The sequence below is a fragment of the Candoia aspera genome, chromosome 1 (assembly GCF_035149785.1).
Source record: "Candoia aspera isolate rCanAsp1 chromosome 1, rCanAsp1.hap2, whole genome shotgun sequence".
Classification (NCBI taxonomy): Eukaryota; Metazoa; Chordata; class Lepidosauria; order Squamata; family Boidae; genus Candoia; species Candoia aspera.
In genome coordinates, this window is record NC_086153.1 from 196,016,500 (window position 1) to 196,038,117 (window position 21,618).

General features: G+C 39.6%; 2 protein-coding genes across 2 annotated transcripts in view; both read left to right on the forward strand.

Annotated features, from left to right (window-relative positions):
* LOC134507533 (sodium channel protein type 1 subunit alpha) overlaps nt 1–11,168 on the forward strand; it is a 96,431-nt gene extending 85,263 nt beyond the window's left edge. Inside the window, exons 23-27 of the mRNA XM_063318235.1 lie at nt 781–834; nt 1,097–1,238; nt 3,979–4,076; nt 4,528–4,798; nt 7,921–11,168. Of these exons, the coding sequence (XP_063174305.1) occupies nt 781–834; nt 1,097–1,238; nt 3,979–4,076; nt 4,528–4,798; nt 7,921–9,095 (1,740 nt within the window). The 3' untranslated portion in view covers nt 9,096–11,168. The remainder of the gene's footprint in view (nt 1–780; nt 835–1,096; nt 1,239–3,978; nt 4,077–4,527; nt 4,799–7,920) is intronic.
* Nucleotides 11,169–18,866: 7,698 nt separating this feature from the next.
* The window catches only part of TTC21B (tetratricopeptide repeat domain 21B), a 61,075-nt gene continuing 58,323 nt past the window's right edge, over nt 18,867–21,618 (forward strand). The window contains exon 1 of the mRNA XM_063318238.1: nt 18,867–18,968. Within this exon, the coding sequence (XP_063174308.1) occupies nt 18,948–18,968 (21 nt within the window). The 5' untranslated portion in view covers nt 18,867–18,947. The remainder of the gene's footprint in view (nt 18,969–21,618) is intronic.

Sequence of the window (21,618 nt, forward strand, 5' to 3'; positions counted from 1 at the left end):
TGTGAATTGTTCAGAGAACTTAATCTTAGGGGGCTGCATACAAATGTTGTCAGTTAACAAACAGATAAATAATGATTTGGTAAGGTGTCTTATTTCCCCATTTTCAAATATACCATACTTTGTACCTAAGCTTTGTATAATTAGTATACATAAACATTGGGTTTTAAATTTTATTTGATTCTGACTTATTTAAAAGTCCTAAGTCCCTAGCAAGGGGAAGACAATGCAATCATTCTTTTTTTAAAAAAATTGGGACCAAATTCAGTTGAAATGAAGTTCAATGTAATAAACCTAGTTGTAGGCCAGGGAATTCCAGCCATAACCCTGACCTGTGATGATTTCCTTGAAAACTGCAGAGACCAGGGCAGAAATGAGGACATGTTCCTTTCCTCTTCTAGGGGTACAAAAGAAAAAGAAAATTTGTTTTATTTTCTCTGAATTTCTTCATGGGTCAGGAATATGGTTGGAGACTGGGGAATGGGTCTTAGATATGTCCCACTTGGGACTATGTATGGTTAAAATTCTTAGAGCTTAGGGTGGAAGAGGCTAATCCTGCATAACCTGTGACCCCTTGAATCCTATGCGTACTCAACTTTATTGAACCCAGTGAAATTTCCATGAACCTGAATCCAGTCCACAGAAAGCAAAATTTTAAACTCATCTCATTTGATGTGTTAGTATATATAAAATATTTCTATTGGAATATTCTGTTGTTGATACAGATTAAGATGGATACCATTGATTGCCATCACTTATATGTTTAAATATTTTTGGATACAGGCCACATTTAAAGGATGGATGGATATTATGTATGCAGCAGTTGATTCAAGAAAAGTAAGTACTTTGGATTTTTCGGATGTTGTAAAATCACTAGAATTTTGCTTATTTGTTAGCAAACACATGAACAGAAAATCTGGTAATATTAAATAATGCCTTTATGTATATAAATAATGCCCTGATATTATAATATGAGGAATTCCATGACAATTGCAATAAAGATATAGCCCTTGTAAATGTATTTGAAATTAATGCTAACTTGTATGTTTTGAGCAAATAATTTTCTTCTGATTTTGCTCTCATGTTACTTATTTTGTAGGTACTTGAACAGCCTAAGTATGAAGATAACCTTTATATGTATATTTACTTTGTTATCTTTATCATCTTTGGATCATTTTTTACCCTGAATCTATTTATTGGTGTCATTATAGATAACTTCAATCAACAAAAAAAGAAGATAAGTATTTATATCTATCATTCTTAAAGCCAGAGTCATGACCTCTGTGAATTGATAAATCAGGCTTATAAACAACTGGAAAGACCTACAAATATTTACAGTCATTGGAGAGAACACATGCTTTGCAAAACCCTGAGGAGTATGAATAGCAATGTTTGAATTCATCTGTTGAATATTCAGTTTTATCTCCTCCTTTTCTCTCACACTGGAGGCTTTAATATTTACTGTAGTATCTATCAATACTATTCATACTTGAACCTTATCCACACATCTCCCTCCCACCCCATCCCATTTTTAAATCATAGGAATAATTTACACTAAATATTAATTTATTAAATTAAAAATAATTCAACCATGCTCTTTGAATCTGCTTTTTATCAGTGTTAAAATGAGAAGAAACTTTATGATTGGTCTGAGACATAATTTGTTTACAGAAATGGTGCACCAATATCAGAACATCTGTTCTTCTCTTCCTTGGCTTGGATTAGTCAAAGCAGAAACCTGTCACTTGCAAACACAGCAGGGTATCCTTTACTTCCAAAACCATTCCTGCAACCTCTACATATTAAATTAAGATAATGTTTAATGGTTTGAAAACCTTTCACATTTGTGCAGAATGCAGAATTCTTACAAGACATTATTCAAGAATGTAAAATGCTCTCCAAGAATCAGTGTGAGGTTGTCAATTCTGTTGCAAAATTTGGAGCAATGGTTGGTCTATCATGCAATGATGCAACAGGTCTGGAATGGTTGACAATCATGAGCTTAAGAACCCATAATCAAAGTAGTCATCTTGATTGCTGTCTTTGTATATAAGAATCATGTGCTAATGAGATCTGTTGGAATGTATGACAGAAATTCACATACTGGCAAAGTGAGTTCTTCAACCTAATCAACCAAATTGTAACATTTCATCAGTTTGTTCTGGCTGTAGAAATAATAGCTTTTATTTTGGGCTCAAATTTGCAGCTGCTTCTAGCTTAACTGTGTTGTTCATAACTTAAGTATTTAGGAAGAGAAATTCCTCAGCTGCTCAAATTTTGAATAAGACTTTTGTTCAGAAGTCTTGAGGAAACACAACAATCAAGGTTTGCATTAGCGCAGATGTGTAATACTGGATATTTAAGGAACTGCACATTTTTTTCAAATACTAACCTCAGAATACATTTTGTTAGAATTTAGAGTGGCACAAGATCCATGCTGGAACTCATGGCTGAGACAGACTGATGTGATTTGTTTCTCCTAAGGCTGGTAGAAAAGCCACCTTGGAGGGAAAAATCATTTGATACAGCAGTGAGTCTTTGGAAGGTGAAGAGTTGCTGTCTAAAGTGCTGATAAGTTACATAGTAAATAGCAGAGCTGACTTTCCCTCCATTCTGGGTAGGCACTTTCTTTCTCTATCATGTGATAAGGAAAGAGAGGCCATACTCAGAGGAATCTGTGAAAGCTAGAGATTTAAGATTTTTCTGGAGTTTGTATGCAAGATCTAATAACAGATTCTTGAGGTACATCTTCACCTCAGTATGTTTCATGCAGTAACAGAGGCCAGAATTAAACACACCAAGAAGTACAGGATAATCAAAAGCAAAAAAAAGAAAAGACACCCATCTTTCCCCAATCACTCTTATCTAAATGCTAGTACTTTAGCATAGCTAAAACCTGGGCATAGAACCAGCTGATCTTTCAGGCTGCTCAGTCCTGAACAATTACTAAAGTTCTTTCCTCCTGGGCTTCCTCGCTGATCTATACTTGTCCATCTAGAACATGTGCAACTCTTTTTTTTCCCTGTTTGGGACTCTTGTGGGGATTCTCAGAATTGTTATGACTGTGTTTGACCTGGGAGCTTTTCAAAAGTTGTTTGCAACACCCAGCATCATCTTAATAATAATAATAGCAACAACAACAATAACAATATGAATGATAGGAACCCACATGTGCAATTTCACACTGGACTGATAAATTTTCTGATGCTTTAATTCTGTGTAACAATGAGAATGTCAACTTCCTAGAAGACCTGCATTTGGTCTTACATGAGGTCAGTGTTTCTGGTCGTTTATCTCTGTTCCCCCAAAAGAAAAAAATAGCCGTGTAAGAGCAGTAACCACAGCACAAATGGCCATGGAGGCACAGAGCTCAATGGCCAGATGGGAGATGATGGCCCACACCAAACCTACTGAGCTGATTATCACCAACTTCTGAAGGTTCCTTCTGTATGAGCTATAGAAAGTCCTCACGGGTGGTCTTATGTTGTGGTACTACTTCCATGTGACTTAAAGCTGGCCTTGGGCTGCTTCTGGAGACAAGATAAAAGTTGTCTTTAAACATTGAAAGAAAATACTGCCATAAGTTGTGGCTTTTTTCCCCCTTTTCACCTATGAACACTGATTCTCCTTTCCCTTAAATATTTCTTACACGTTAGCCTCTAAATAAAATCTTTAATAATAGCTATTGAAATGAGCCGGCTATTTAAGTAAAATTATTATTCAACAAGTTGTGAAAATAAACTGAAGTTTTAAGATGTGTCACTTTTTTTTAACATGGTTAGAACCATGTAGCATTTTCATTATAAAAATAAATTAGGCCCAATGTTTATTTTTAGCTTGTAATATGCTATGTTGTTGTTGTTAGTTGCTGTCGAATTGTTTATGACTCATGGCGACCCTATGTATAACAGAACGAAATGTTATAAATGAATATGAGAATATGATTATAACCAATTTTCATCTCATGCCATTACTTTGGAGGCCAAGACATCTTTATGACAGAAGAACAGAAAAAGTACTACAATGCAATGAAAAAATTGGGATCTAAAAAGCCTCAAAAACCTATACCTAGGCCAGGGGTAAGTAATATTTAGGAGGGGGGACAGCCATTCATGGGGGTGGTTGGCTCTGTGAGGGTGCCAAGATTAAGAGCTTCCCATCTTGAATTGTATATTTTATATGCTATATTTTATATTTTAGACTTTGTATTTGTATTTTTTACATATTTATATCAAATTGTTTTAGTGACTCTCTATTTTTAGTATTTGTAAGCCACCCAGAGTCGTTGTGTGTGAGATGGATGGCAGAGAAATTTAATAAATAAATAAATCCCAATCAACTCACACCCAAAAAATAATTTTAAATTAAGCTACTGGGTAGAGAAGAGAGGGGAGAGTGGGATATTTAAAGTTTGTTTTCTGAATTTTCATACTTGTATATTTATTAGCTACCTGGTTTAATCAAATTCTAATTAAACAAATGTGCCCACCATAGTCTCCATTAAATCCTGTTTCTTCTTTTATACTTCAGAACAAATATCAAGGCATGGTGTTTGATTTTGTGACCAGACAAGTATTTGACATCAGTATTATGATTCTTATCTGCCTTAATATGATCACCATGATGGTCGAAACAGATGATCAGAGTAAACAAACAGAAGACATTCTCTACCGCATTAATTTGATATTCATTGTTCTTTTCACTGGAGAATGCGTCCTCAAACTAATTTCCCTGCGCTATTATTATTTCACAATTGGATGGAACATTTTTGACTTTGTGGTTGTCATCCTTTCCATTGTAGGTAAGAACTATTATAAACAAATTTAAATCATCTCACATTTAGCTTTTATTCTCATTCAATTTCCAATCAATATATTTTCTACATAATTTATTCTGGTGGAACATAGATGCCTGTTGTTTGAGTGTATTTCATATAATTTGTAGAAAAAGGTTGATCAAGATGCCTAAGGCATTTTCTAGAAGATTAATAGAGGTTAATAAACTAGTTCAGACTACTGAATAAAATAAAATATTAGCAAATCTGAATACTACTTAAAGCTAATTTACTAAATTATAAAACTACCTTGTAAATAAAATATTAACATCTTAACATATTAATTTACTAAACTACTAAATATATATATATATATATATATATATATATCCCCACACACACATACTCAGTAGTTTAATAAATCAATATGTTAGGATATTAGCATTTTATTCCCAATAAAATTATTATATAGATCAATTCATAATGAATATGAATTCATTAACTATCGATGTCATTTAGTATTGTAAAATCATGATTTTACAAAATTAAATAACATAGATAATGAATTCATATTCATTTATTTATGTCTATCTTCCTAGTGCTAACAGAGTTTAACATTTTAGCCACTAATGAAACATTTTAGCTGTACTTAAATTAAGTATGTTATTGCTTTTGTTTTTAGTAATAGGTAATTTATTTAACAGTTTGATTTATTTAATAAATTAATTCTGTGTATCATTGAATTTTAATGCCCTATTTTATTTTTATAAGGCTCCGTTTTTCAAGGTCAAATTCTCTTAAAATTATACTCAGTTTTGGTCACTGAGCAAAATAATAAAATTAACCAACTAAAGGGGGTGTGGTGGCTCAGTGGTTAAGATGCCAGGCTTGTTGACCAGAAGGTTGCAAGTTTGGCGGTTAGAGACCTGAGCACCCCGTGATGGAGAGAGCTCCCGCACTCGCCCCTGCTCCTGCCACCCTAGCAATTTGAAAGCATGCAAATGCGAGTAGATAAATAGGTACCACTTCAGTGGGAAGGTAACAGCCTTCTGTAACTGTCATGCTGGCCACATGACCACGGAAGTGTGTTCAGACAGCACTGGCTTTTCGGCCATGAAACAGAGATGAGCACCACCCCCTAGTGTCGGACACGACTAAACAGGAACCTTTACCTTTACCTTTTAACCAACTGTTTTATGAAAGCCAGATCTAGATTTAGCTTCCTAACCCTGATCCATTCTAAAGCTGAATCTAAGTACCTATTCCGTATGCGGTAGCCTACTTAAGCTTAATATGTATTGAATTTATATAGCTGCCCATCTCAGTTGCATGTGTCTCTGGGCAGCATACCAAATTAAAACAAAAACTAAACAATCGGCATAATTTACATTGATGACTCGATATCCAGGTCTCTAGATGCAATTTCTAGCAATTTCACATATGCATAGATTTTTATTATCTATCTTATTATTTATCTCGATCAAACAAATAAAGATACAAACACACATCAGAAGACAAGCAAATAACAGTAGCACTGTACGTATACATGCATGTCATAGCATACAATGGAATCAGACTAACTGGCAAGGAAGAATGTTCTCTGATCCCCTATATCGAATGTAACATTTATGTAAATAATATCAATGAACAATTATCAAACCGATCCTTGGGTTAACATTTAGGTAGCAGTATAAAACTTAGATATGTTCCAATCTGTCAAGAGTAAACAGGTATAAAATTCATCAGGGGGGCAATGAGTCGGTGTCTTGATAGCAAAAACAAAGCAAGAGAACATGATTTACCATCTGGACATCTCCAATTCCACAAGGACAGAGTTGTTCCTTTGGCAGAATGTAATGAAACCTTCCCTGTTGCATTGCTGAGTGGGGAGACTGTTGAAATGAACCAGTGGGAATGTTCGGTATCAGGGTTTTTCGAACTGTGTAAGGGGGAAAAAAATTCACTCAAACACAGCCTTGCAGTAATTGGGGCAAAGCCTTATTCCTTGATAGCTGTAGATCCAAAATATATTCCTCCAGGGTGGGGAAAAAATGAGGTTAGCCATAAAATGTTTTTGGGAATTAGCTGCAGCAAACTCAGCATGAGCCTTCCAGAAGCCTGTAGCCCAAAAAACAACCTTCTAGATATTTATAGGTTTTTATTTGCTCAAGATTATTTCAACAAGTTTGACATTTGTGAGAGTCAAGCCTTTTGACAAATATAATTTTGGATGTCCTAAAATCAATATTCAGATGCTCTTGGCTGCAATAGGAAGCATAAAACTGAAGATTCTCCTCATGCCTGTGAATGTCTGAATCTACAACAATGCCATCAACAACCACTAGCACTTCTTTTGGTTTCTGGTCGATGGAGAAGGTGGCATTCATTGTGCAACTGACTGTGGTTTTTCTGTTTTATGCATCAGCTCCTGTTTTATCTGTTTGTTTTGTTAGTTTTATTTGTTCTAATATACATTCATATGTACACTGGCAGTACTGAAGAGGAAAAGAAGAAATGTTGGTGTACAGGCCTACACTCTTGATGTTTGCAAAGCAATAAAAACTGATTCTCTCTTTGTGGGCAAAGCAACTGATAAAACAGCAGGCAAAGTGGATGAATTACACTTTTTCCAGTTTATAAATAAATATGATGTCCTAGCATTTTCATGACCTGTAGATGTTAATACTGTAGCATAAAAGACAAGATACAACTTGGTAGTACCCCCACAGGCCAAATCCCATTGGGAGAGCAGAAGTCTGTCAGCATTACTTTTGAGACTGGATTTAGGCTACCCTAGGACAAAGCCTGCCAAACCCCAACCCCAAACTCAAACTAGATAATCCAGAAGAATGCCATGGTCAATTGTCTCAAATATCCTGGAGATGATCCAGGACTAAGGGGCACAATCACTTGTCCATTCTTCCACCAGGGCATTTGTTTGTTTGTTTGTTTGTTTGTCACCATCCATCTCCTCCCACTGGAGGGATTCTGGGCGGTTCGTTATCAAGGAGACCAGGTTTGTTTCTGTCCCCAAACCAAACTAGAATCCAATTTTTTTATAAATTTAAAATCAATTTCTGCAAGGACTCTCTGGTAAGAGGAGGTGCTGACAAACAATTTCCCTGACCCTTTTATTTAACTTTTAACAGGTATGTTTTTGGCAGAGATCATTGAGAAATACTTTGTGTCCCCCACCCTGTTCCGAGTGATCCGACTTGCCAGGATAGGTCGAATCCTGCGTCTAATCAAGGGTGCAAAAGGGATCCGCACCCTGCTTTTTGCCTTGATGATGTCTCTTCCGGCCTTGTTTAACATTGGTCTCCTCCTTTTCCTGGTCATGTTCATCTATGCTATATTTGGAATGTCCAACTTTGCCTACGTGAAGAGAGAAGTTGGCATTGATGACATGTTCAACTTTGAAACTTTTGGCAACAGCATGATCTGCCTTTTTCAAATTACCACCTCTGCTGGCTGGGATGGCTTGCTGGCACCCATCCTGAACAGTGGGCCTCCAGACTGTGACCCTAAAAAAGACCATCCAGGAAGTTCAGTCAAAGGAGACTGCGGCAATCCTTCCGTTGGGATTTTCTTCTTTGTCAGCTACATTATCATCTCATTTTTGGTTGTAGTAAACATGTATATTGCTGTCATTTTGGAGAACTTTGGTGTGGCAACTGAAGAAAGTGCTGAGCCTTTGAGCGAGGATGATTTTGAGATGTTTTATGAGGTCTGGGAAAAGTTTGACCCAGATGCTACTCAGTTTATGGAATTTGAAAAACTTTCAGAGTTTGCAGCTGCTCTGGAGCCTCCTCTTCACTTACCCAAACCAAACAAGGTTCAGCTTATTGCAATGGACCTGCCCATGGTAAGTGGTGACAGAATTCACTGCCTCGATATATTGTTTGCTTTCACCAAACGTGTTCTGGGGGAGAGCGGAGAGATGGACGCTCTCCGCATTCAGATGGAAGACCGCTTTATGCAGTCAAATCCATCCAAAGCCTCCTATGAGCCCATCACAACTACCTTAAAAAGGAAACAAGAGGAGCTATCAGCTATCATTATCCAACGGGCTTTCAGACGTTATCGCCTGAGACAAACAGTAAAGCAAGCTTCATTTTTATATAATAAAAATAAAATCGAAGGAGGGGCTAGCCAACGTATTAAAGATGAATTTCTCGTTGACAAGATGAATGAAAACTCTTACACCGAAAAAACAGACATGACCATGTCGACAGCTATCTGTCCACCATCCTATGATCGTGTAACCAAGCCAGTTGAAGAAAAACATGAAAAAGAAGGCAAAGATGTACAAAAGAAAAAATAAGGATCTATGTGATTGGGTGACCAATTGTTTACAGCCTTTGTGAGTAATGTAGTTGTGTCAACAGAACTCCTCCAGGTGGTCTATGCCAAACAAGACAGTTTTTACAAATATACTGTATTCCTAAGGTCAGTGCCTCTAACCAGACAGCAACCCCTTATCATCAAAATATGACTAAAATGTGGAAAGAATGACAGGAGGTTACTGTTTCCATTACCAGCTGACACTGCTGAAGAGGAGAGAAAAATGGCTAATTAGACTGTGGGGACCAGTAAAAGGAGTTGAGGGGGAAAAACTAACTTTTTTTTTGGTGTGTGTGTGTGTGTTAAGCATACAACTCTTAGTACAGCCAGTGTATCTACTGTTTGCATTTCAACTGCCATATTTGTCATCTTTTTACAAAATCTGGGTTGGCGGATTCACCTTTTTGTTTCTATTCACACATTGTGACTATTTTTGTAAATGGGGTTTATGTTAGGGAAGGGGGTAAGTAGTAAATTACCAGTATGAGGACCAGGTGTTCTATGCTACGACTCTCTTATATGCACACCAAAATGATTTGCATGGAGGCATGCTGCCCTTCTCGATCATGCATGGGGGAAAAGCATTCGGTTAGGAAGAGCAACAAGTTTTCAACAACTCTGTTAACACTGAAGGGACGTTCCATGTTGAGGTGCTTAACCAATGTATTCCTGTTCCATTACATCCAGACAAGGCTTTACATGTCTCTAAACCCCTCTCTAGTCCCAGACAGATGGATTATTTTTGCACATACAATTAAATCTCACCAGAACTGGAGTCAGAAATTACTGGTTTTATGTCTTGGTCATTTGTCTTGCCTTGTGTGGTGTCACTTACATCAGTGTGACCTCCAACCATCCTCTCCCCCACACCGGTCCCAAATGGACCCCAACCCCATTACACGTCTGTTTTGTTTTCTCCCGCAATATTGTTTAGCCATTTTCAGCTCTCAGCAGAGTTGCCAATACGTGTGTCTAATGAAGAGCCCTCTGTTGTGTAAATAGTCCTTTATTTGTGGTGCATGTTTGAGCAAATGAATAATGACCTGAGCACATTATGTATGTACCACAATAAGTTTAGTGTGCAAGCTTTCAGCAGGTAAAATGACGTATTCTGTACCATTATAGGTAGTTTGGATTCTATCAATGCATGTTTATACTGCCTACGCTTCTCTTCTTTAGACTGGCCAGAATCTTAAATACAGGGAGCCGTATGTCAGAGGAAAAGCGAAAAAAAGTGTTCAACAAGACCTCATTCCCTCCTATCATTCAGCAATATTGGAGAGATGTTTTTCTTCTGTTTGACATTTTTACATTTTAAGTAAACAAATCTGATGTATAGCCAAACTGTACAGAGTATACTGCAAATGCCTAAACCTGTTGAAAATAGTGTGGCTAGAATTTTATAAGGAAATATAAATATTGTAAAGATCAAGTTGTGTTATTTTTCAGCATTATGTACATAAAATAAGAAAGAATTTTATCTTCAGGTTGATGCTGCAGCCTTTTAAGTTAGATTCTTTCCATAGCACTTTTTCATGGAAGAACATCAGAAAACAAGAAACAAAGAAGAGACAGGTAATTGTAGCTTTCTGCTTTTTAAATTGTACTTGCAAATATTTTCAAGATGCAATAATTCAGTGATTTGTGAAAGAAATATTCCAATTTTGCTAGCTTCCAAACAGCTATTCTTTGCCATAAGAAAAGGATATAATATTTGGTTTAAATTTTTAGCTGTGCCTGCATCAGAAAATGTAGCACTTTTTTCTCAGAAACACAGTGTTTTTCCTGGAATTATTTAATGCTAACTGTATATTTATTTGACTCCATACTTTAATAGAATCACTGCAAATATATTGGTATTTTTTTCACAGAAAAGAATAGCAAAATTATATAACCAAATACATCCAGAAATTTTATGTTTCTTATATGAGATATGTTAAATATAGATGCTTTCTTTTAATAAATTACAGTATCAACTTACAGTATATTGTATTGTTGAATTGCATGCAGGAAATGCTACTAATATCCTCAGTAATGTTATACATAATTACCAATGCGCAAAAATAATAAAGATTACTTTTTTATTGTAATTTCCTTGGTTATTTTTCATCTCTAAAATATTATGAAATTAATCTGTCATAAATAAGAATGTAACTAAAATGTTGTCAATAAACATACTTAAGTGGAACAAAGTTCCACCGATACTAGAAAGTTGCTGTGAAAGAATCACCTCAGTTCAACAAGCAGAACACAGAAATTGCATGGCAGTATTAGGTATCAGGTATGTGGTTCCCTGAATCCTGCACTAGAGATGATGTATTCGATTTTCACAGATCATGATCCTCATTTCAAGCATGAATCAATCACCGGCCATCACTTACTTGTTCCAAGATGGAAAGCTGTATCATCACCGACCATCCCTATGGTCCTCCACTTGTGCCTGTGGATACCAGCCTATCCAAGAGACCTCTTGGCATCCACCAAACTCTCTGCCCCACCTAACATTTACATTTTAAAAGCTCTTTTAAATGAGAAGCTGATATTGAAAAGATGGCCTTTGAAAATAAAAATGGAAGGTGCTTGCAATTGTGCATGGTTTAGAAGTGATCCTACTTTCTCCCCCAGGACGAGTAAATTTGAGATAAGAATTAAAGCATATGGTGTGGTGAGAAGGGTCACTACTTTATCTTCTGAAAATGTGTGCTCGCGAACATCATGAGCAGTGATTTTGGGCCACCAGCCCCACAAATGGGAAGACCATATCAACTTGACTGTGGATCCTGTGTTGTACTGTTTGGGAATTGGGACTAATGTATCGCAATGTATTAGAACAAATCTATCAGTGCATTACAGCTAAAACTAATGTGTTAGATTAGTAAATGTCTTTCTTCCTAATCATGTATCTTCTACCTATTCCACTGAATTTTTTCTGTTACTGTGCTTGGCCAGGTTTACGTATTATTAGTTAAATACATAACAGGAATTAATGTATCATGCATGTGCAATATAGGGAACTGATTTGCAGAAACATGGTAACTGTGTTCTCTGGTTCCAAAAAACAAGGACTCTTCCTCCTAGCCACAGACTGCTTGAGAGTCTATGTACGCGTTGAAAGCTATTTCACTTCATTTTGCCACAGTATCAACAGCTACTTTAATCGTGGCATGAAGGAAGTGATTCCGTATATTGCTATTACTCAGCATATTAGAACTGTGGAAATCACAAGTAAATGGTTGGGAACTTTAAAAACAATACTCTAAAGAATGGGAAAAAAATTGCAAATTAAATATAATGTAATTTTTGTTTGACCAGATACATCTGAGGAATTGTCCCTTTTTTAAAGTGTTCTTTTTGGCAGTGTTACAAGAACCAAAAATATTTCCATGATTGGGGTGGGTGGGAGAAAGAAAGTACTGCGCTAAGTATGAACTAAAAGAGTTTCATTCCTTGGTGAGGGTTTCTTTTCAGGGTGGAAAATCTGGTTCTGGACTTCAGTAAGCAGAAGTTCGGCTCTGCCCAAAGAAATAAACAAATCCCCCTCAATTGAAGATAAGGTTTTATGAAAAAAAAGTCATTTGGTTTTCTACATGTAGAGTTCTTGTTGTTTTTCTCTGCTAAGGAACATTCATTCGTTCTCATGAGCCAGAATTATGTCTGTCAGTGGAATTAGGCAGGGCTAGTTACAGCATCTATGTTCATATCAAATTGTAATGAGGGTCCATCAACCCTGTTAGGCAAATTTGGAGGATATGTTATGTGCTGCAGAGGGGGGAGGAGGAAGAGGTATCCATTGCAGGAGGAGACATCTGCTCATAACCTGGGCCCTTCCCAGTTCACACCAGCCTCCTCCAACTTGATGCCATCCAGCTGTCTTGGACTGCTGTAATCCCCAGCCAGTGTAGCTGGGAGATAGAGAGAGATAATCTTAAAGTCACTGACCAGCAAATTGAACAGTCAACATCATAAAAAGAATAAAAGAACAAAGTGTGGGAAGCCATGACATAGGAAAGAAAGCATAGACATTTTATGGAAAGAGCAATAAAAATGCCTTAAAAAGTCTTAAATATTTCAAGACATCAACAGATGTGCGTATGACATTTACTACAGTACAGTAAGTATGGAAAGCTGGATAATAAAAGTACAACTTAAGTGATAAGCAATTTCCCACCCTGAAGCCCTCAACTTCCATAAACACTTTTGCTTTCCCATTGTTTGGGGTTCCCCTCTCTTGTAAAGTGGGAACCCAACAATTGTTGAATAAACAGTTGGGCTCTGTTCTTCTGAATTTTATCTGTGCAATTATTGTAGCACATTAATGATGTTTTAATAGAGTTATTACCTTTTTTCCCTCTAAGGAAGTGAAAGTTGGACTTTGCTTTGAAGAAGCAAGATAGAAAGTATTGATACGTATGAACTTTGGTGTTGAAGACTCCTGTGAATACTGTGGACTGCCAAGAGAACACCAATGAATCATCAAACAAATCAACTTAGGCACAAATGGCCAGGGTCAAATTATCCAGTTTTGACACACATTATATGAAGACCTAACTCTCTGGAGAAGGCTCTGATGCTGGGAAAGGCAGAAGGAAAGAGAAGAAGAGGACAACCAGCAGCAAGATGGATGAACTCAGTTACAGTGACAATGAGTGCACCGTTGGAAGACCTGAAAGGTCAGGTTAGGGACAGATCATCATGGAGAAAACCTATCTAGGAATTGACAATGACTTGATGGCACATAATCAATCAACCCCTCCCCCTTTTATTTATTTACTTATTTTTGCAGAAAGGTAGGTTTTAAATCCACTAAAAAATGCAAAACAAAACATCAGTACCACCAGAGAGGACAAATAATGGAAAAAACATTTCTAGGCTGAAGCTTTCCAGAGTGGTCTCTGTTACATAGACATAGAGAAGGCACATTTTCCTTCTTTGCTTTCAGAACCAAATATTGAGAGCTGCTTTGTTTTACTACATGTATTAAACAACAACCATCCAGCTCTACAACCAAACTGATACAGAGGCAAGAATAATTTTACACCACAAATAACTCAAGAAATTATCCTTACCCACCCCCCACTGCCCTAAGAGTCTTGCTTGGAGAATGCAGGATTACTCTCACTCAACAGCCAGGCATGTTCTTTTTAAACCCAATATTATTTAAACCCATAAACATATGAAAGGCAGTGGTTAAAGCTTCAGTCTAGAAACCGGGAGACCATGAGTTCTAGTCCCGCCTTAGTACAAAGCCAGCAGGTGACCTTGGGCCAATCACTCTCTCTCAGCCCTAGGAAGGAGGCAAGGGCAAACCACTTCTGAAATCTTGCCATGAAAACTGCAGGGACTAGTCCAGGCAATCGCCAGGAGTCAAAATCTGACTTAAAGGCACGCACACACATAAACATGCACGTCCAATGCAACAACCTTAGTTTTCTTGAAAAAGCCTCATGGAGAAATTTCCTCTCCCCTCTCCTTGGCTCTTGGCTCCATTCTACTCACAGCTCTTCCTCTCTGGCCTCAATCCAACTCCAGGTTAGCTGCTCATCGGTTCTTCTAGTCACGTCCTGCTCCCCTACAGCTGTTCTACATCAGGTGTGCTCCTTACTCTCTTGACCTCTCTAAATGGATTCCCTTCTTGGGTGGATCTCACCTGCAGATTTACCTCCTTTAAACCCAACAGGCACATCACCAGGCAAAAGAAAGAAAAAGAAAGATTTGTTTGCCCGTTGTCCATTTACTCTTGCTTATCTTTCTGTCATTAGCTCTCCTGGGATGCTTTTCATATCCTTTAGTCTTTTCAAGCCAGAAACCTTTTTCTTACTTTAAAGCTTCACTCCCTTCCTGCCTTAATCTCAAATTGTCAGGGATGCTGCTTGAGAGCTGTACTGACATCTGGCCCTCAGTATTCATTTCTATACCAGGTTATTAGATCTCGGTGGCCCTGGGCTTTGGCTGCTCCTTCTGAATGCCAGGTCAATTGGTAATCAATCTGGCCTCATTCATAATCTGATTGTGGATGCAGTGGCCAATCTGGCATGTGTGTCTGAGACTTGGGTGGGCCCTCTCAGAAGTATGCTCACCTGGGCTTTGGGTTTTGCATCAGCCAAGAGCCCAGGGGAAGGGGCTGGGGGTGAGGTAGCTCTGGTCAGCTGGAAGGTGTTGAAAGCTCTCAGAGGCTCTGCTCTGCAGATAACCAGATATGAGACTCTGTGGATGAGGTTGGGAAAACAGTCGGGATTGCTGCTGTTGCACTGCCCTTCCTGCTACAAAGCATCATTCCTGCCTGAACTGCTGGATTTTGATGCCAGGAGGCTATAGAGGCTTGTAGTCCTTGGGCATTTAATTTGCCAGTGTTGAGTCTGGGGCAGCACAGGAATTCATGGCCTCCTTGGCAACCATGGACCTGTTCTAGGTGATCCAAAACTTAGTGCATACATTCAGACTTGGTCTCTCTTTTGGTCAAGACTTGTTTGGGTCAAGCAGAGTCCCTGAGTCTGCATATGTGTGTTTCTGCATCCACACCTTTCCAAATGGAATGGAATGGAATGAACTTTTATCGTCATTCCACTATACACCAAGGTGCACATTAAAATGAAATTCCTTTGCAATTGGCTCACAAAAAATAATTACTATAATATATAATATATATATTTACCATTCCACTCCCCTAATCATTATCCCTAATAAATATCACGGTCCTACATACAAGGTGTACCACAATGAAATGAGAGGGGATTATTAAGAGTTCAGGAGTCTAACAGCCCAGGGGACAAAGCTATTGCCTAATCTAGCTCTTCTGCATCGAATGCAGTGGAACCTCTTCCCAGAGGGTAACAAGGAGAACAAGCCACAATGCGGGTGGGAGGGGTCACTGACAGTATTTCAGGCTATAGACAAATCTCGTGTATACGCTATATCCTGAATAGGAGGAAGTGAAATCCCGATTATCCTCTCTACTACCCTCACCACCCTCTGTACAGACTTCCTATCCAAGGCACTGCAGCCTCCAAGCCAGATGGAAATACAGTTGGTCAATACACTCCCTATAGTGCCTCTATAGAAAGTAAGGAGGATGGGAGATGGAAGATGTGCTTTCCCCATCTGGCGCAGAAAATGCAAACGCTGCTGTGCCCGTTTTACCAATGATGCACTATTAAGAGACCAAGTCAGACTATTCATTATCTGCACCCCCAGGAACCTAATGCTACTGACTGACTCCACAACCTATCCTTTCCAGACTCTTAGTTTTGCTTCTTCCTCTCCAATCTGTGGGTGGCTGTCCCCTCTCATCAGAAGGTCCCAGCACAGATTTCCTGCCAGATCCCCATGATAAGAACCTCTTTATCTCATCCCATGATGAGGTTACCTATTTCCCCTTGTTTACCTACACAACCCTTCCTCTGTTCTTTCTCCAGCTGGGCACCTGGATTCTAAGCACCTAAGCTGGATTCTAAGCACCTAAGCTGGATTCTAAGCACCTAAGCTGGATTCTAGGCATCTAAGCTGGATTCTAAGCATCTAAGCTGGATTCTAGGCACCTAAGCTGGATTCTAAGCACCTAAGCTGGATTCTAGGCACCTAAGCTGGATTCTAGGCACCTAAACTGGATGCTAAGCACCTAAGCTGGATTCTAAGCACCTAAGCTGGATTCTAGGCACCTAAGCTGGATTCTAGGCACCTAAACTGGATTCTAAGCACCTAAACTGGATTCTAAGCACCTAACTGCTCAGAGTCCCTCTGTGTGGGGAGATGGGTGGTAGTATAAATTTGAGAAAGAAAGAAAGAAAGGAAGGAAGGAAGGAAGGAAGGAAGGAAGGAAGGAAGGAAGAAGAAAGAAAGAAAGAAAGAAAGAAAGAAAGAAAGAAAGAAAGAAAGAAAGAAAGAAAGAAAGAAAGAAAGAAAGAAAGAAAGAAAGAAAGATGTCCTTGCTCCTTATGGCAAACTCCCCACCCGGTTCACTCATTTCCCCAACTTTACAGCACCCCCTGGATCACTACCCTCCTAATGAATGAATGTAACAATGGCAAAGTTCTATCATTTATTTATTACATTTAGAGGCTGCCCAACTCCATAAGACTCCACGCAGCTTACAAACATTAAAATGTAATGCAATAATAAAATAATAGTAAGGGCACAAACATCCTGAAAAGACCAATCATCCGACACAGAATCCTAAATGAGATTAATACCTATCCTCACACAAGACCCAGGGAAACAACTAGGTTTTCAAAGATTTCCTGAATATCAAGGTAGGAGCCATGCAAAGCTCTGCAGGGATGCTATAATAATAATGAACGGGGAAATTATAATTATACATAACAGTGATATGTGGCTATAATTTGCAATTAATCAGAGTAAAACATCATTCAGGAATATAACAACAGCCCCCCCAAAAAAGTTAGGCAGAGAACTGAACTAGGGGTGTGACAAGGGAGAAGTCCATTGGGCGTATGGATGGTCAAAGAGACCATGTTTGGGGCCCCAGCTTCATTCACTTGATTGTCTGAATTTGAACAATTACTTCTGGAAAAGAGATTATAGTGCATGCAAATTTTTTTTTTTTTTTTGGTTTTGCCGCCTCGCCTGGGATGGGAAGGGCAATAGCTCTTCCTGGGGGTGGCTGGTGTAGAGTTCTCCAGACGGAATGGAAATCTCCCACTTGGATTTTATATTTATATTTTTATTATTTTATTATTGGTGATTTTATGATGTCAGGTTTTAAGGTGAATTTTATTGTAAACCGCCCAGAGTCCCCCTTTTAGGGGGAGATGGGCGGTGATAGAAATGTGAATAATAAATAAATAAATAAATAAATGATTAGGCTCAAATTATCCTACTTTGGACAGATTATGGGAAGACTCATCTCTCTGGGAAAGGCTCTAATGCTGGGAAAGGTAGAAAGAAAGAGAAGAAAATGACCAGCAGCAAAGTGGATGAACTCAGTTTTAGTCGCGATGAGTGCACCGTTGAAGAATTGAAGGACCAGGTTACGGAGAGATCGTCATGGAGAAAATCTATCTGTGTAGTCGCTAAGAGTCGATAATGGCACATAATCAATCGACTTGGATGCAGCGCCCCCTCCTAGGCGAGAGAAGGACAGGAAATCCTGTAATTCTTACATCTTTTGGCTTTAAAAACAATACCCTTTAAAATGCCCAAGAAATCAGTCAAGGGCACTAGGCTAGCTCTTTTTTAAAAAAGGTCCTTGTCATCTTTGCGCACAAACACCGAACACCTCGACTGAATAAGCGGACAATAGCAAGCCGCGTTTCGCCCTGCAGAGGAGGCTCCACCAGCCGATCCGAAGGCATCTTGACAGCAGCCCACCGGGCGCATCATTCGAGGGTTAGGATTCGGCGCAGGAGTTCGAGAACCCTGGGAAGGGCTGTTGGGAAGACTCCGCTTCGTTTTGCTTCCCTTCGCATTATCGGGGACGGGGTGGGGGCTGAGCGGATCAGGTTCCTATGGGCTCGGCGGGCTTCTCACAGCTTCGTCCAGAACGAGGCAGCCGATCTCCGTGGAGGAACAGCGCCATCACCCTAAACTTCTGTAGAGCGAGCTCCCCTTTCCTTTCCCTGTCTCACGACCTTTTGCTGCAGGCTGCAAAAAATCTGGGAGGCACAGAACTCTATTCCGCTGGAAGGCATTGTAGCATAGTGGGGGGTTGGGGGGGGGAGTTGCCGCAACTCGCTCGGGCAAAAAACAACAACAACAACCTCTCCTGTGATTGAAAGGCAAAGCGTCACTCCCTGCTTTAAGCTCCACCCTCCACTGACGCTTTGGGCCATCCTGTTGCATTGGCAACGAGTGTTGCTACCGCTTGGTTTCGGCAGCCATGGATTCTTCCTTCCTGCAGGTTTGTCGGAAGCGCTGCGACTTCCTTCCTTCCTTCCTTCCTTCCTTCCCATGCATCGATCACTGGTCCTCACTTTCCCGCCGCTTTGCATCGCCCCGCGCCTCCCTTCTCGGCTCTGGAAATGGCAGCCCCGTTTTCTGCTGCTTCTCCCTCCCCGCGATGGGTTCCTCCTTCTTATGGAAGGACGCTCAGCTCCAGGAAAACAACGCCGGCGGGAGCTGGGCGAGGAAGGCCAGACTCCCCTTCCCCCATCGTTCTGCAAAGCCCTTGTGGATTGGCTTGGAGGAGCGGATCCGCTTCCTGCAGACTTGGCCTCGGGACCCACATCAGACGGCAAACAGAGAACAGCTTTGCTCTTTTTCTCCAGCGCCCTTGAAAGTGCTCCCCACCCCCTTTCGTTTTTCTGCCTTAAAATCCAGAGCAGACGCTTCTTCCTCCTGATCAGCTGTGATTTTTTTAAGAACCTGAGCTTATGTGTAAGTCTAGCCCTCTCGATATGAACACACACATCTTTGAACGCTAGAGCTCTCCGTTCCAGGCTAGTGCCTCTCGGCTACCTTGGGACTACGACTCCCAGAATTCCTGGCCATTCTGTCTGAGAATCTGAAAGTTGTCAGCCCAGTATATCCGAGAAGCGAATCAGTGAGAAAATCTGCCGGGTTCAAGAAGTAGTGGCTGCAATTGTGGTGGATTTGGAGGCAGCTGAGCATGGGAAAAGAAAAAAAAAAACATTGCTTCTGCTTGCGTCTGAACTGTTTTTGAAAACTGATGCTGACATACTTATTGGCCACTTAGTGTGTTCAGCTGTGGGAAAAGTCGTCTTTCCTAGAGCAGTCATAAGGAATAGAATTGTTCGAATGCTCCACTTTTGCGACGTATGTATGTTCAGAACATAAACCGTGATGGGTCAGTATTTGTGGTGGAGATACTGTGAAATGCCAGAGAAACAAATAGCAACCAGTCAAGACTCCCTTCTCCCTTACAGCATCCTTTTGTAAGATACCTTTCAAAGGTATCGAGACTACAACTATCATTCATATGCTGTAGTGGTTAGAGCAGTGTTTCTCAACTTTGGCAATTTTAAGATGTGTGGACTTCAACTCCCAGAATTCCCCAGCCAGCCATCTATGGGGTTGAAATCCACACATCTTAAAATTGCTACTGTTGAGAAACACTAGGTTAGAGGTATTGAACTGGGACTGGAGAGATGCAGGTTCAAATCCCTACCCAAGTTCAATGGTGACATGGGGCTAGTCACTCTTTCTCAGCCAAATTTACTTCATTGGAGGGTTGTGCAAAAAATATGAAAGCCGATTGTGAGAGAAGAAATGTCCCTTACTAGGGTTTGTTTAAACTTCAGACCAAGATGCCATTGACTCTGAAACAAAATTGATTTATTGACAGTTTCAATGCCAGAAGCCCAGACAAAGCCAGAAGTGGGGTGGGGTTACAAGCCTTCTTTATTAACCCATGCACATTGATTCTTCCATTTGATTGGCTATAATTACAGCTACTCATCAACAATATTATTGGTTATTGTCACGATACACTGATTAATTTACCTTTATTAATTGGTTTAGTTAATACAAATTTTAATATTAAAGGGGCAGGATAAAATGTTATTTATTTTGTTATTTATTCATTTAATATCCCGCCTTTATTATTTTTATAAATAACTCAAGGCGACAAACATACCTAATACTCCTCCCTCCTCCTATTTTCCCCACAACAACAACCCTGTGAGGTGAGCTGGGCTGAGAGAGAGGGACTGGCCCAAGGTCACTCAGCCGGCTTTCATGCCTAAGGCGGGACTAGAACTCTCAGTCTCCCAGTTTCTAGCCCGTTGCCTTAACCACTAGGCTGGCTGGGGAATTCTGGGAGTTGAAGTCCACACATCTTAAAGTGGCCAAGGTTGAGAAACACCGCTTTAATACATGGCCGGGGCTAGTTTGCGTTCTTGGGGTTTACACTTTTACTTATCTTGTTAGTGCCTTGTTACTGTATTTTAAGCACAGCTATAGATTCCAGCCTTCTGCTAGAGCTACAAAATGAATCTACAAAATGGCTTGCTAGCTTGCTTTTTACTTTAAAAATGGTTTATTATATATTGATTGGGATTCTCTCTAAAATTGTCCAAAATTGCTGCTTTATGACCCATCTATGCCTCCTTGACTCCTTAGAAGAAAGTCAGAGTGAAAATATAAGAAGTAATATAATTATACTGCTTCTCAGCCAGCAAGCCCAAGATTGTGGTCCCGACACATTGGGAGAAAAGCAGGTTGGAGAACATTGTTTCACTTCAGGCAGTGGTGTCCAGGGGGGAGGATGTGTCAAAAAAGTAAAGATTGCCATTGCAGCAGTGTGATTGACACATTTAATTACACAATTGCTGTAATCTCCAGGCTAGTAAAGTTTGATGTCAGAAGGACCCGGGGACCCAGAGGGCAGTCTTTTGGAAAATAAGTGATATACCAAATCAACAAGCCACACAGAGATATTTCACAAGAATCATTATATAAATGCTTGGATACTGAAGGAGGCCAAAAGACAACCAGGCACCATCTGGATATATTCTTTCTTTGCTTGAGAATTCTGCAGTTGCAGCATTGGTGATCAGCAGTGCACCAGCTTGGGGAAAACTACCTTTGCA